The sequence below is a fragment of the Drosophila busckii genome, chromosome 2R (genome assembly GCF_011750605.1).
Source record: "Drosophila busckii strain San Diego stock center, stock number 13000-0081.31 chromosome 2R, ASM1175060v1, whole genome shotgun sequence".
Classification (NCBI taxonomy): domain Eukaryota; kingdom Metazoa; phylum Arthropoda; class Insecta; order Diptera; family Drosophilidae; genus Drosophila; species Drosophila busckii.
The window spans coordinates 15,120,906-15,137,307 of record NC_046605.1 but is presented as its reverse complement, the minus strand read 5'-3'; the positions used below and the strand labels follow the sequence as shown (position 1 = coordinate 15,137,307).

The 16,402-nt window shown below is 36.6% G+C and overlaps 4 protein-coding genes across 5 annotated transcripts; all 4 read right to left on the bottom strand.

The window, feature by feature from the left end:
- Positions 1-2,787: 2,787 nt before the first annotated feature.
- On the bottom strand, positions 2,788-3,261 carry LOC108595885. Its single transcript, XM_017981175.1, has one exon. It carries the CDS (start codon positions 3,161-3,163, stop codon positions 2,921-2,923), a length of 243 nt encoding a protein of 80 aa, XP_017836664.1. The 5' UTR covers positions 3,164-3,261; the 3' UTR covers positions 2,788-2,920.
- Positions 3,262-8,204: 4,943 nt separating this feature from the next.
- Positions 8,205-10,808, bottom strand: LOC108595297. Its single transcript, XM_017980509.1, has 6 exons — positions 10,457-10,808; positions 10,232-10,395; positions 9,778-10,170; positions 9,111-9,720; positions 8,336-8,578; positions 8,205-8,273 (listed from the first exon to the last, which is right to left on the bottom strand). Exons 1-6 carry the CDS (start codon positions 10,734-10,736, stop codon positions 8,227-8,229), a joined length of 1,737 nt encoding a protein of 578 aa, XP_017835998.1. The 5' UTR covers positions 10,737-10,808; the 3' UTR covers positions 8,205-8,226.
- Positions 10,809-11,563: 755 nt separating this feature from the next.
- LOC108595427 lies at positions 11,564-13,695 on the bottom strand. The gene is made up of 6 exons (XM_017980655.2): positions 13,319-13,695; positions 13,103-13,266; positions 12,864-13,046; positions 12,601-12,810; positions 12,371-12,547; positions 11,564-12,312 (listed from the first exon to the last, which is right to left on the bottom strand). The coding sequence occupies exons 1-6, from the start codon at positions 13,593-13,595 to the stop codon at positions 11,617-11,619; spliced, it is 1,707 nt and encodes a 568-aa protein (XP_017836144.1). The 5' UTR covers positions 13,596-13,695; the 3' UTR covers positions 11,564-11,616.
- A 197-nt stretch (positions 13,696-13,892) lies between these two features.
- On the bottom strand, positions 13,893-16,220 carry LOC108595437. 2 transcript variants are annotated; one of them, XM_017980667.2, is made up of 9 exons: positions 16,127-16,219; positions 15,777-16,075; positions 15,559-15,722; positions 15,318-15,500; positions 15,056-15,265; positions 14,821-14,997; positions 14,479-14,765; positions 14,280-14,425; positions 13,893-14,226 (listed from the first exon to the last, which is right to left on the bottom strand). In XM_017980667.2, the coding sequence occupies exons 2-9, from the start codon at positions 16,051-16,053 to the stop codon at positions 13,940-13,942; spliced, it is 1,731 nt and encodes a 576-aa protein (XP_017836156.1). In that variant the 5' UTR covers positions 16,054-16,075; positions 16,127-16,219; the 3' UTR covers positions 13,893-13,939. The 2 variants fall into 2 exon arrangements, with proteins under 2 accessions (XP_017836156.1, XP_017836157.1); XM_017980668.2 differs by lacking the exon at positions 13,893-14,226 and having other exon boundaries at positions 14,350-14,421; positions 16,127-16,220.
- Between the last annotated feature and the right edge of the window lie 182 nt (positions 16,221-16,402).

Here is a 16,402-nt window from a genome sequence, read left to right as displayed (position 1 = left end):
GTGGCGCATAAATCATCATTGCCAAATGAGAAAACCAACAAATACAATTGCAATCGCAAATCCTGACAAATGAGCGAGCATTTCATTTCATAGTCCTTGGCCAGCCATAGTTATTAACGTGTCTTAGACAAGCTCATAGAGCGTCCCCAATGCCCATTAGGCAAAGCTTGAGGCTACTGCAGCATTGCGCGCTGCAGTGGCAACAAAAATTTGCTGCTTCATTTATAAGGATTACAGTGCTGCTGTGGGTGGGGCTGGGTGGTGGGAGGTTACAGTAAAAACTCATAACAAAATTACTTGCAGTAAATGCAACAAGCACAATGGCCAAATAATGGCATATCCAGCTTCACCCCTAAGCATCTTATTAGCAGGGGTAGCAAACAACGAAACTTGCTGACTCTCGAGTGTCGATTGGGGTGTGGTAGGTGGTAGGTGGGTGGTTGGGTGGGTGCATTTTTCACATTGACTTCTATTGTTGGCCATACACGAATTATGCATTAGTTTCAACTTGTACACCATGATTAGATGTTATTTATTTTACGCTTTACTGTTGCTTTGTGCTAGATTCAGAAAGCCCGACATAGTGATGAAGCTAAAATAAAATATGGTATTATTGCCAGCTGTTCGGGCCAGCTAGAATAAAGTCAATTAGAGCAGCTGCAAGTTATTCAAAGTTTTAGCAAGTTTGCATTTTTTCTTCAAAATTCAATGCACTATAATTTAGCTTATAAAAATGTATTTTAAACAAACCAGTTTTTTTCAGTTTTAGCAAAATAAATATATAAAAAAGCTTGATACTTTAAAAATAAAAATGTAGCTAAAAAATAAATTTTTATGCAGTCTGAAAATCTGAAGTTTTTCTGAATAAAGAGAGTCAATTAGCATTTGGTGTCAGCAAGTGGTGCTAACTATGATTAAAATCAGTCAATTATTTATGTATATTTAATTTACTTGACTTAATTTAAGTTTTGTGTGTAAAACCTAAAACTTAAAACGTAAGACTTAAAGCTTAAAATCTGAAATTAAAGGCTTACAGCTTACAGCTCTTAAAATTTAAAAGTTGAAATTTAACGTAAAGCTTAGAACTCAAAACTTCAAACTTGAAACATAGGTCTTAAAACTTAAAACGTAAAACTTAAAACATAAATGTAATACTTAAAATCTAAAACTTAAAAATTAAAACTTAGAATTCTAAACAACAAACTTTAAACCTAAAACTTCAAAATCTAAATTAAAAACGTAAAACTTAAAGCTTAAGATTAAAACTTGGAAGTTGAAACTTATAAATTAAACCCATAGCTGCTAAGTAATGATAATAATTAGATTATTTTTGCTTAAAAGGTGAACTAATGATTAAACTACGATTATTTTCGGTTTCGCAGCATTTTTTAATGACTCGATTAAATATATAATCAGAAATAATAAAAAATAATATGTTTTAGCAGTTAGATTGTTTTAGATTTTTTTTGACTCTATTTGATTTCTTTAGATTATTTCTGACTATTATTGACTACTTAAAAAAGAAACAAATTATTTTTAACATAGAAGTTTATTACAAAAAGGTAAATAAACAAAAATATAATTTTTTCGCCGATATTTTTTGCAGCTCTAGTCAGCCTGTTAGTTTTTAATATTAATAAATAAAATGCATGCATTTTTGCAAATGATTTATGTTGGCAATGCAAGCAAATTTAAAAGCCTAAGCACTCAAATAAATACAAATCATCATAGATTGTAATTTATCTGATGCTCAGGCAGACTTGTGATAGATGTGTTTGCTTTGAAGGCTCGCCATAATTTAAGCAACAGTCAAACAACTTTTGGTATACATATTCACCCCTCAAAAAAATGAAAGCTATACAAAAACAAAGAGCTGCTAGCCTAGCAGCTTGGCTGTTAATAAATATAAAGCGTTAATTTGCTGCATAATTGCGCTGCGCCACGCCCAAAAAATGAGAATCCACCCAAGCCAACCCAGCAGACCCTTCCGTGTCTGTCTGGCAGCTCGTTTGCTGCTAGTTAAGTAGCACCCACTCCACTCCCCACTGCAAAGTGGAAGCAGCAGCAGCAGCTTGCAACACCCTGTTTTGGATTTTTTCTGTCTTTGCTTACTTGCCATGTCTTCAATGACAGTTATTTCATTTTTCTTGTTGATGTTTTTTGCTCGGCGCTCATTAAATCAAGTTAAAAAGGCATATAGCATACAGTTGTTGTTTATGTGCTGCTTCTTCTTCATTGTCGTCGTCGTCGTCGTTGTTGTTGCTTGGCCTGTTTCGGTTGTCAGCCAAGCTGTTGGAAGTTGTCCTGTATGTTGGTTACCGCTCAACGTTATTTTCTTGCCAACAACAAAGACACAACGCACACAATTTTCAAATAACATACAACAAGTCCTTTGCCATAAAGGCGACACACACTCAGTGTACACGACTTGCAGCTTTAATTATAATAACTGAAGCGTGTGGGGAGCTTTAATGAGTAGCCACAGCATGTTATGTGGTTTAAGTACCTGAGACAGTGAAAAATTTCAATTGCACATTCGGCTAATTGGCGGCTACAGCTGCTGCTGCTGCTGCTGCTTGAGTTGCTTATAATTAATAAAAACATTGTCCTGGCAAATTCTTGCGCATATGACAACAATGTTTGTTGTTAATGAAAACACTTTTATTATCAAGTTTGTAGCTTGATAATCTTTAGTTATTTTTTGGCCGCAGATAAACAGCAAAACGTTGTCAAACCATTTGATTAATTTAGCTTTTATTTTTCACATTCTTTTACAATTTAGCAGTTTATAGTTTTATCAATACTTTAGCTTGTCAGCTTGCTTGTTGTTTGCTTATCTTATTTTTAAATGTTTAACTGATTTGCTGACTCACAGCAAAATTTGCTGATTAGTTTTTAGAATTTAGACACACACAAATTTCTATGAAATAACACACAGGCCGCACTCCTCCATTACACAGCAGGCGCCCAGCAGCAGACAGCACTGCATTTGCTCCTGCGTTGGTCCCGCCGGCGTCTCCTCCACGTAGATGGTTTGGGACTGCGGCTGCATCACAACAGCAGCTGGTTGCACATAGGCAGGCTGTTGCACCACCTCAATGACTTCAACTGGTGGCGGATAGTAAGGATCTATGACCTCCACTTGGTAGCCAGCATTATACATGTCGTTAGTTTTGCTTTAAACTTGTACTTGTTGCTCGTTTAGCTAAACGCAGTGGTTAACAATTTTACTGCTACTCGCCAAAACGCGTTTTAAACTCATAACATGGAAATTCAGACTGTTTTGGTGGTTTTTTTGTGCTCCCCAGACAAAACTTGCGCGGCAATGTTTTTTATCTAAAGCCTGCGCATTTGATCAATGAGCTTCGATAAGCTAATGTGTCACCAAAAACTATGCAAAACGCTAGGCACAGTGGTGCACATAAATAAAATATATGCCACAATTTGTGCATAAAGTTTTTCATATTTATTAATGCGTATAACAAAGCTCGAACTCAGCGCAAGCCGTTAATGTCTACATCTTCTTCATGGCCAAAACAAAGCCTCAAATGAACCATAACCTCACTCTATTATATGATTAGGTGCATCTTAGTTGTGGTAGGGAATAATCTATCGAAGCTTTTCGAAACAGAAACTAAAGAAAATTCTTAACGCCAACAAATGTTCAATAGAGATTATGTGGAAGCACAATGGGCACATATGTGGTCCTAGCTGAAAAATGGGCAACAACCCAAGCAAACACTGCTTAACTTATCTAACTTAAATAGCTTTCGTTTTAGAAATAAATTATAGAAAAATTATGAGTACTTAAGCAACTTTTTTTTATACATAGCATGTAAAGTGAAAGTTTATTTAAATTTAAGAAAAGCAATAATTTATGCACTTTAAATGTATAAAGTGAATTATTTAGAATATAAATATTATAAGAACGCATAATAAAAAATTGAACAAAGTTAATAACAAAATAAAACTACAGCAGAATTGTTGTCTATAATACAAGAATTTCGTTAATTAATTAATATCTTTTTAGTTATAACTTGCACCCACTGTAAATCAATACACGCGCGCAACAGTGCGTATGAGTAATGCGGTGCAGGCTTTAGATAAACAAGCACAAAAAATTACACACACACACACTTGCACATAACGTATTGGGTTTGGCATTGGGTTAAAACTACGAGCCAACTCTATAAAGCCCAAGACCCTTGTCAAAACTCTGTGTGTTGGTCACAAAGCAAATAAAAAAGCGAAAACTTTGCGGCGTTTGCGGTTGCAATTCAAGAGAGCAAAGCTCATAAAATGTTTTATCAAATGGGCGCAGGCTCTCGTGGGCATAGCTTGAGCACATTTTTGACACATTTTCGGTTTTATTGGCAAGTTGGGCGAAATGCATATAAATAATAAGTTGTGGCATGTCAACTATGCGAAACTTTTGCCCAAAATTATGTGGCGCGCCGCCCCGAAAACGAAACGAAAGGGTTGCCACTCATAGAGAACTACAAATTGTTTTGCGGCTGCTCATGTTATTAAGTTTAGCTTTTTATTGTACAATGCTGTATTGAAGATTTATGCAAGACAACACTCACACACACACACACAATGGCATTGTTTATAACAAAATCGTAAAATTTTATTGCACGAAAAAATTGTTGTTGTTGTCCAAGCCATAGAAACTTAATTTAACGTAAAGCATTAAAGGATTTGCTGCGCCACTTCAGAGAGTCCAGTGAGTTCTACATGATGGTGCAGCAGCAACAGCAATCGCCACAGCCACAGCAGCAAGGCAGGCAGGGGCAGCAGCAACAGCCCTTGTCCTTGGGTGGTGACTGGACTATGACCGTGGTGGGCCCAGCTGGCGGTGGCACTTGTATAACTTCTACAACGGGCCGATTATAATCCATACTGGCTTTATTTTTGGAATTTTTAACAACTTCTAACGTTAGAGCGCCGACGACTTGTTGCAAGCAGCGCGTTACCAGCCAAACTACATATAATGCCTGATAGCTCTGCTATAGCCAATCTTAATGAGAGCGAGTTTATGTGTGTGTGTGTGTGTGGTAATGCAATGTTCTTTTCATTGCGATAACGCCTGATAAAAAGCGAATTGTAATCTTATCTTATCTGACGTTTTATTTATGTAACTTACCCATTTATATTTATACAAATTTATCAGCAGTATTGGTTTAGGGATCCCCTCCAGTACACCCTTTATTTTCTTTGATTACTGCTTAGCAGACCAGTTAACATATCATAGACAGTCATCAATTTTCGTATTGTCTGCATTTCGTTTCATTAGTAAGCAGCAAATTCAAAAATTGCTATTAGCTCAACCTTTTATTCAACCTATTCAGTTACTATAGTTTTTAAAATTTTAATTAAATTCGCACTTTACAGAAATGCCTAAAATAAATATTGATAAGGCACGTAATTTATTTTTGAATTGAATTATTTTAACAACAAAAAAATAATGTTATTGATGTCCTAGATTGGACATCATACAGCGCAGATCTAAGTCAAAAAGAGAACTTATTGTATTCTTATCAATAAGAATTGATCCAAAGTTTAATTTGTCTGGCTTAAAGTCACAAAAGTAAAGCAATTTGTAAAAAGTTAGTAAATACCTTGGAGAAAATAATTAAGTCTGTCATTAAAAATTATGAAAATATTACTTGATTTGAATACATCAATATATATTTATGCCATAGCAATTTATAATATTTTTGTACTTTTATTATTTATATATTAAATTTATTTTATTTTTTATATTTCTTATATTTTTTATATTTATTTTATTTATTTATTATTTATAGATTTATTCAAATTGTTTGCTTTCAAATTAAAAACAGAAATACTTAATTATTATTAATAAATATTTCATATTATAACAATAAAGTTATTAAAAGTTATATTGCCTATATGCTTAGTTTTTTATGTGAAGTAATATATAGATGGTATGTATATCAAACAATAATATGAAATATGAATGGCTATGCTAGTAATTTAGGTTTAAAATATATTTTAAATATTTAATTAAAGTTTCCGCATTAATCTCCAACCCAAGTCACACACACACACGCGCACATATACATATATCATTAGCAATGCTTACTTGGGGTTTCACACACATGTCGCCAATCTAATCAGATCATCAATATGCCATTGAACTATCCAAAGTATGCAATTTGCATGCAAACAGAGGAGCAAGTGCCAGACGTTATCGTAATGCTTGGGATCTCAATTAAAAATTTTACCCATCAGCGCGTGTAAAGTGGGGGGCGTTACCTACTCGATGAAATTAATAAAAATATATATATTTTTGAGTGCTGCTGATGATAATTAGTGTACGTGATTCTATTTACTTCATCAGCCCTAGCCCTTGTGCTGCCCCAAAGGGGTGTCCTTGCTTGTTTTGCGTGCGTGCGTGTGTGTGTGCAATATGATATGCGCGTAAAAAATATAGTACGTGTGTGCGTGACAATGGCGTCAACGTGCTGCTGTGGACACAAAGGGAAGGAAACATCGAACTGTTTGCAGCTTGAAAGCTGCTGCGCTGCGCTGCTCCGTCGGGTGTCAAAAATGAAGCTACGCCTGCTTGGAATTTTAAAATAGGCAAATGAGCTGCAGCTTGTTGAAAGTAAAGCCAACGTAACAACAACAACAACAACAACAACAACAACAATAGCGATGGCCATAAATATTTATAAACTTTTGGGGCTGTCATATAAATACAGTGTCATTAGTTTAGTTGCCTTTGTCGCACCTTTGCCGAGGACAATAAAATAGAACTAGGCGGCCATATAAATGTTTATGGCTTAAATGCTTGCTAGCAAGGGTAAGGCCTTAACTGGGCTTATTAGTTGGCATTAAGCTAAGAGCTTAAAAATAAAACAAAACAAAATAAATTTAAGTGAATGAAAGTAATTAAGATATATACGTTCAATTGCTGGCAATTAATATTCTTAAAAAAAATAACATAACTAAAACAACTAAATGTAATAAAACTAAAACTGAATTTTATAAAGCTACACGGACTCGAAAAATTATTTTGAATAATATACAAAACTTATTGTTGACAAATAAAAACGTGAAACTGAGTTTTCCTAAATATCCGAATAGAATAGGCGAACTTAATTTAATACAATGCTGCCAATAAATATTATTAAAAATAAAAAATAAAATCAAAATGAATTTAGGTAAATTTAATAAAATTAAATGTGAACTTAATTAAGCTACACAGCGTCGAAAAATTATTTTCAATAATAAACAAAACTTATTGTTGACAAAAAAACTTAAGCCTAATAGAGTTTTCCCAAATAGCCTAACTTAATTTAATAAATATTATTGCTGCAGCATATTTTAATATTTATTTACTTATTACTTTCATGCAGTTGCAATTCATTTTGTGAATTGGTGAACTTGCCAGGACATTTACACTGTGCCCAATTTTCGTTTAGACTGTCGCTGGCGTATTTATTATTTAAGCCAGGGCAAGTGACACGCCCAACTGCCTAGTAGGCTGAAACAAACAAACACACACACACATGCGTATATAAATAAAAATGATAAAGCAAAATGGCGAAAAGTGGCAGTAAAAAATAAAATGCGCTGCCGCTGCCGCAAAAGTGCCATTTGTGGCATAAACACATGCGCGCCAAAAGTTTGATAAGACAAAAGGCCAGGTGACTGCCTGCGTGTGTGTGTGTGTGTGTGTGTCGTGAGTGGTTTCATGTGGCAAGGTAGGCCAAAAACTTTGCCAAGTGTGACGCCACGCTAAAAAATAAATACACAACAAAAGCAAGAGGCAGAGCCGTCACTGCTCCCAAGGATGAACTTCAAGCCGCAATGTGCCACTAAATGCTGCCACTAAATGTGTGCCAAGTATTATTGCTGCACACAGCTGCCTATCTATGTACCCCAGTGTGCATGTGTGTGTGTGTGTGTCTAAAATTTTCTTAAGCCACAGCGTGTGCTTCTCGCGTTTCTGCGCCGTGCATAAAATTAGCACAATAAAAAGCCATAAATGCGACACAAAAACATGAAAATCCACTTGTTATAATTTAATCGAGTTGATAGAATTTTTATGACTACCTTGTGTGTGTATGTGTGTGTGCGTGTGTTATATATATGTATCTATATAGCAGCCAACAATAAAAAGTTTTAAGCGCAAAAGAAGTTCAGTTTATAGTTGAGCTACAAAGATAAGCTAAAGTTGTTAATTGAATTTATTTATGCTGCTGAATGCTTTGAATGTGAACGTGAATTCGATGGTGATCCTATAGGATTTTATACATATAATTTAAAATTGCAAAAATAGAAATTTACATGATATTATTACCAGAGGCCTTACTAGCTCTTGAACTACTCAAGCTCTGTGACTTTCGATGCATATCCTCGTAATTGCAAACCAGACAGAACTCAATAAACTTGATTAGATTCGCCGATTTCAACTCCATGGCCATGGGTTTTATCTCATCCAAGGCTTCCTTAGTGCGCTCCAATTTATGCTGCATGGTGTTGGCCTTAACAATTAGTATTTGGCTTAGAAAACGCCAAATGATGCTATTGCAGTTGCGAGACTCTGAAAAATTTGAAGAAAGCGTTAGCTCAAAATTTACAAAATTTATCCGATCGTTCTGAAATTTGCACAATCGGTCGAAAGCATGATTAGGCATTTTTGTAATTTATTTCGGATTTTTAAAGATGTTTTTTACTGCCTTATATCGTTTTTTTCGATTTGCGGGGCGAGAAAATTAAAAAAAAAAAAACAAAAATAAAAGCGTAGTGTCTGGATATAGGAGCAACATTCAGAATTTGGTTGCTCTAGCTCTTGTAGTTGTGCTAGAAGACATGGCACTCATACAGAACGGAAAGACTGGACATGGCTTATATCAGCTAAGCTCGTCGAGGCTGGGTTCAAGCATATATATATCTTTTATGGGGTCGTGCCACGCCTCCTTCTCCTGTTACAATACATTTGCACACTCAATAATGACCTCGTTTTCCATTTTTTACAAAAATGTCAAAGAACTTGTCAAATGAGCTATAGTATACATGAGTTAGATGAGATTATAGGATAATATAATATAATATAAACCAATTTGGAAACAAACCTTTAATAGCACGTCGCGCATTGAAGCAGCATTCGTCCTGTCGGCCATGGTTTAAATGCACATTGCCAATCTGATGATACAGATAACACTTTTCAATTGAACAATTGGCAAATCGTATGCGATCTTCCATGCGTGCGATGAGCATGCGATTCTTGGACGATGCTCCATCTGGCAAATCGCCTTCTTGGTAAGTGCTGCGATCGCCAAACACAAATGGCATAACGTCCAGAATCTTCTCCGTGGGCAATTTTAAAATAATACGCAGCGTGTGCGGTCCTATTTTGGTGCGTCTGGGCACAACATATTGCTCGGAAAGCGCCAGGGCCAAGGTATTGTACACCTCGTTGGCGAATTCAAATTTCCAGCACATGACGCGCCTGGTCTTGGTGACATAATATTCGCCCATGATTTTCTCCACATACTGCGCAAGGCTTTTGATATTTTTCTCTTTACGCAGTTTGCGTATTTTTTTCAAATCCGCCAGCATATTACGATGCGTCTGGTATTGTATGCGATAGAGAAAAGCTTCGCGGAATTTCTCCAGCATTTTCTTGTTGGAGAATTTGAGGAAGTTCAAGAAGTAAATGGGACTGCGCGATTGCAGCATTTTCTATAACAAAAGTTAATTAAATATCATAAGTAAAAAATGTGTGTAAGCTGCACTAACTATGAAACCCTTGACTATGGCATATTGCTTATAGCTGAGCGTAGTGAGTGGCGCGCGTGAGTATTTGCATTGATTCAGCAGCAGGGATTGGTTTTTGCGCAGTTGCTTCATAAATAGCACATCGCACCAGGAATCGTTTAAATAATTCTGATGTATTACATTGAAGGCGCGACTTCTGCGTGCGCGCTCCAAGGGCGACAGCAGCACTTCACCCTCATCGGGTATGCTGAGTATATCGCACTTACCCTGATCTCTTAGAATCTTCCACAACGGACGCTTGTCCACAAACTGCTGGGCCTTGTATATGTCGGCAACGCGGCGTATGATCTTTTTGTTCTGCAAGAAAAACAGCGACATGGCTTCGCCAGTTACATCGGTAATAACCTCATCAACCTGCAAGTGTTTTGACGCCCATTAGTATGCTATGCTATTAGCTATGCGCTATCAAACTTGCCACAACAATGCGCTTATCAAAAAGTTTGTTGCGCACACCACGAAATATATTTAGATTGCCATGCAACTCGGCCTTGTTGATTTCAAAGCGATTGAGCTCAAACAACGCATCGCATATTTGCTGATTGATTTTCACATTATGGCCCTTGTCCTTTACAGCTAGCGCTAATTATCATTTGTTAGGCGTTAATTAGGCGTCGCACATTGAGCTAGCTCTACGACTTACCTGCAGCATCTCTGGCATCCTGCAGCGCGCCCTCAATCTGCGCTGCCTTGCGCTTGGACTCGCTGCGTCTATACAAAGTCATATAATCGTAGCCATTCAGCTCCAGCGCCTTGTTGTAGTAGTGCAAAGCGAAGGTCTCGCGTCGTCGATTGAAGTAGTAGGTGCCCCAGTCTCTGTAGATTTGATGTAGCACATCGTTGCTCCAGTCGATCTTAAACCAAATGGGCACAGCCTCGCCTAGTGCAGCATTCGGTGCTTTGGTTTCGACAATGGAAGTCATTGTTTAAAAATTGATTTAAAAATTTGTGTAAAATGTAAAAATGTATTAATTTTACTGTGTTTTTTAATGCATTTGCACTTTTTTTTTTATATATTTTCTTAAAATAATTAACTGTGTGCCACTGTGTATCTGTTTTACTTTTTTTTTACTACATTTGTTTTTTTTTTTATTGTTTGTATATATTAAAAATGTTTAGCTGTGTGTTCTGTGTGCTACGGTGTATCTGGTGTTACTAACAACAATAAGCTAAGCTAAGCTTATACATAAAGTCGTTTGCCTAGCACACTAGATTAGTGTTGCCGTTTTAGCCTTTTTTCGGTTAGATGCAAAATAAATCGTTTTATCGATTGCAATTGCTAAAAAGGACGTATGAATCAGCAAGCAAATCTTAAAAATAAACAAAAAAAAATTATTTTTGGTAATTTATATTAAATTACACTATGACCTAAAAACTTTATTTTTTAGAATATATACCTGATTTGTAAATTAATGTTAATTCAAATTAAACAACATCTTCCCATATAACAACAATTAGAAACATAACTAGCATAAAATTATATTTATTGTTACAAATTATAATGCCGATAATCCTGAAGGCCTTTGTTGCTCTGGCTATACCAATTGTACCATAGAATTTAATTCTAGGCTACAATTAAAATAAATAATGCCGATAGTAAAAAATAGAAGAAATAAATAACCTTTTTCAAATTTTATGCTGTTATAATTAAATGCTTGTATATATTATTGAAGACCCTCAAAAAATGTTGAAGTTAACGCTAATGTTTACTAATGTCTGCCCGATTTTTAGCCTGTTCTTTTTTTGTGGCGAGTTTATAAATTTTTATTAAATTATTATTTTAATTTGTTTTTATAAAAAGTACTAATTAGAATGTACGGAGCCGCCACCAGAAACTTTACTCATTCGACTGCTAATCGAGGCCACCTTCTTGGTATAAGCTTCCTCTGTGGCGTAGAGGCACAAATCAATAAATTTGATTAGCACCGGATTTTGCATGCGCTCCGTTAGCGGCAGCGCCTCCTCCAGCGCCTCCTTAGTGCGCTCCACCTTATAGAGCATGGTATTCGCCTTGATAATCAGTATAATGCTGAGAAACTCCCACAGCATATTGTTGCAGCTGCGCGCCTCTCGAATGGCCTTGCGCGCATTGAAGCAGCACTCATCATGCCCACCACGCATCAAATGCCCCGACGCCAGCTGATGATACAGATAACATTTCTCTATGGAGTATTTGGCAAAGCGTAGGCGCAATTCCAAGCGGCCCAGGTACTTGCGTGTCTTGGCGGCGACGGCATCGGGATCGCCTTCCTGATACGTCGAACGATCGCCAAAGACAAAGGGCACAATGTCTTTGATTTTATCCTCGGGTAAATATAAAAGCTGCCACATGGAGCGCGGAGTTAATCTATAACGCTTGGGCACATAGTATTGCTCGGAAAGCGCCAGCGCAAAAATATTGTAGACCTCGTTGATGAATTCAAATTTCCAGCACATGACGCGCGTAGTTTTGGTTACATAATAATCGCCCATAACACGTTCCACATACTGCGCCAAGGCCTAACAAATTGAGCAGCTATTAAAATAAGTTTGCATACTTAAAACTGATTCAGTGCACCTTTATCTTTTTTTCCTCGCGCAGCTTGCGTATTTGCTTCAGATCGGCAAGCATATTGCGATGCGTTTGATACTGCACACGATATAGATAAGCCTCTCTGAAATTTTCCAGCATTTTTCTATTCGAAAACTTGACAAAGCTCAAGAAGTACAGCGGACTGCGTGTATGTATCATTTTCTGTTTAGGCATAAAGCTTATTATTAAACACTAAGCGTATACTTAATACTTACTATAAAACGCCAAACGATGTTGTATTGTTTGTTCAAGAAATCAAATAGAAATTGCTTGGAATATTTGCATTGATTCAGCAGCAGATTGGGATTAGTGCGTAGATTTTTGGTAAAGAGCACATCAAACCACGCATCGTTCAAATAATTCTGCAGCACTACATTGAATGCGCGTTTTCGACGCGCCATTTCCAGCGGCGATAATAGCACTTCCTATAGCAAAACGAGTTAAAACACATAAATTAGAGCATCTCCAAGCAGCTTACCTCCACTTCTGGTATGCTCAACACATCACATTTGCCTTGATCTCGCAAGATTTTCCACAAGGGACGCGTGTCGACAAACTCTTTAGCTCTTAAAATCTCGCTTACATGGCCAACAAGTTTTTGATTTTTTAAAAAGAATATGGACAGCGCTTCACCCGTTATATCATTGATTATTTCCTCAAGCTATGTATGCCTAGTTTTGTATAACTATTGTGCTTTTAAAAGCTGCTGCTACTTACGACAATTAAACGCTTTTTAAATGTTTCAACTTTGACGCCCTCAAAAATCTGCACATTGTTGTACATTTCGCTCATGCTGTTCTCAAATTGATTCAACTCGAATAGCGCATCGCAGACCAAACCATTTATCAGCACATTTGGACCTCTGGCATCAAGCGCCATTTCTAGTTTAAGCACCAGTATAGTATATATAATATATATGCATTAAACACTTACTTGCAGCCACCTTGGCATCTTGCAGTGCGCCATCGATTTCAGCCGCTTTACGCTTGGCCTGACTGCGTCTATATAAAGTTGGATAATCATCGGGCTCCAGCTGCAGTGCCAAATTAAAATAATATTGCGCAAAGGTCTCGCGACGTCGATTGAAATAATATGTGCCCCAATCTCTATAGATGCCGTGTAGTATTTCCGGCGGCCAGTCTAGGCGAAACCACTCGGGTATGACGCCATCGAGGCCAGCCTTGGGTATAGCACCCACAACAGAAGGCATCTTTGTATATTTTTGTATATGTCAGTTATGTTTGTGATGTTTGTGAATTATTTTTATAGTTTGTTTCTGTATGTGTGTTTACTGTGCTACTGACTACAGTTTGTTAAAATATTTTGGTATATTCCAAATTCAGGGACTGCTAGATTTGTAATAACTTTCGATTTATTCGAGAGTTTTTCAAGCTTGCTGCTCATCATGTTGCTCTACTAGTTACTTATATATATCTAACTATACTTTTATTGTAGATTTTATATCAACTTTTTTGAAATAAATTTTAATAGAAAAACTTTATTCATATTTCTGTTTTTACACATGGCTAGGCTTAATAAATTTTTTGATTTAAATTACATATGCATTTGATTTCTATCGAAAGATCGATTACTTTGTCTGTCAGGAATTTTGCTTTGTCTGTCAGTTTGCATGCTCGCTTTTTTCTTAAAGAGTTCATCAGTTAAATAAATGCAGGCTTCAATAAATCTGATAAGCACGGGATTCTTCAGCTTCTGTGCTATGTTATAACCCAGCTCCAAAGCCTCTTTGGTGCGCTCAACTTTATATAAAGTTGTGTTCGATTTGACAATCAATATGCAAGCCAGAAATGCCCAAATCCAACTATTGCAATTTTTGCATTCTACAAAATGTACGTACAGATTAAAATGTTCATAAATTAAGTTAGTTAACAACCTTTCATGGCTCTGCGTGCGTTCAGGCAGCACTCATCATGACGTCCTTGTTTAAAGTGTTCACTGGCTATTTGATGATACAGATAACACTTTTCAATGGAGTAATCTGCAAACAAAATACGTCGCTCCATGCGTGCGATTAACTGTCTGCAAAGCATTTCAGTTATTTACTAATTAGCAATCATTTAAAAAGCACATACTTGGCCTTAAGCGATGCTTGATCTTCTACATCCACATCCTGATAGGTGGATCTATCGCCAAATACAAATGGTCTTACTTCTTTGAATGTATCCTCCTTTAGACGCAGCAGCAGAAACATGGATTTGCTAGTGGGTTTAAAGTGTTTGGGTACATAATACTGTTCAGTCAAAGCTAGCGCGAGCGTATTGTAAACTTCATTGATGAATTCAAATTTCCAGCACATAACACGCTGTGTTTTTATAACATAATATTCGCCCATAATATTCTCTACATATTGCTGCAGCGCCTATAAATAACAGTCAAAATTAATCGACAGTGCTGTTATTCAAAACTTAACGCACCCTTAAATCTTTTTTCTGACGCAGTTCCTTGATTTTTTTCAAATCTGCATTCATATTACGATGCGTTTGATACTGCACACGATTCAGAAATGCTGATCTAGATTTTTTCCTCAAATCGTTATTGGCATATTTTAAATAGCTTGCCAAGTAGAGCGGACTGCGCGAGTGTATCATTTTCTGTAATTAAAATTAAGTATACGTAGACCCAACTATTGCAAACTGACGCTATACTTACTATAAATTTACGCACTATAGCGTATTGCTTGCGTGAGAACATTTCTAGAAAATCCTTGCTGTATTTGCATTGACGTAGAAATAAATTGGGATTTTTGTTTAGATTTTTCATAAATCTTACATCCAACCAGGCTTCGTTTAAAAACGTCTGATGTGCTATATTAAAAGCGCGTTGTCTACGTGCTGCTTCCAAAGGCGACAGTATCTCTTCCTAATGCAGCGTTTTAAAGTATGTATATGAGAATAATAAGCAACTAGCTTACCTCCTCTTCTGGTATGCTGAGCACATCGCATTTGCCTTGTTCCTTTAAGATTTTCCATCTCGGACGCTCGTCTATTAATTCATTGGCTCTTATAATGGCGTTGACTATTTTGGCTACCTTTTGATTCTTTAAATAAAACTCGGCACAAGCCTTGCCAGTTGCATCTTTGATTACATCCTCTATCTAAAAGAGGCTGCAGGCTATAGCAGTTTGAACATATGCTCATATTAAGTATACGCACCACAATGAGACGCATATCAAAGGTCTTGGCCTTAACACCCGTATACATGCGTTTCTGATTATGCATTTCGACCTTGCTCATTTCCATGCGATTTAGCTCAAACAGCGCATCGCAAATTTGCTGACTCATGGCCACATTGGGTCTGCCACGCTCAATTGCCATTTCTGCTCAAAACAAAGCGCATAAATTTTAAGTTATATAAATATAACTGAACTTACTTGAAGCCGCTCTGGCATCCTGCAGCGCTCCTTCTATTTGCGCCGCTTTGCGCTTAGCCTGACTGCGTCTATATAACGTATCGTCGTCCAGGCCATTCAACTCCAGCGCCTTATTGTAGTAGTGCAAAGCAAAAGTTTCGCGTCTTCTGTTCGAGTAGTAAGTGGCCCAGTCTCTATAGATATTATGCAGCACCTCGTCGTTCCAGTCGATCTTCAACCAAACGGGCACGCTCTCTTCAATCCCAGCTTTGGGTGTATAGCCCACAATTGAAGCCATTTCGTCAGCTTTGCGCTTGCAGCTAAAAAGTAAAATCATAGCCGCAACACTCGAATTACAGCACATTACTCACTCTGCTAAAAATTATACAAGAATTTTTTATTTATACTTAAAATTTGTTTACAATAAAAAATTTGTTTGTAAAACTTATATAACACCAAGTAGCGTGCTCGTCAAACTAATTAAAAATGAGTATAAAATGACAAAAATCACTTTGATGTGCTAGTGAGAAAATTCTTTTATAATGTTAATAAATTGCAATTGAAATTAACCACGCAGTCGCAAATGTATGCAAAACAAAAACTTAGGTTTGACTTGCTAGAGTTTCATATTAATTTAGTCGCCGTTA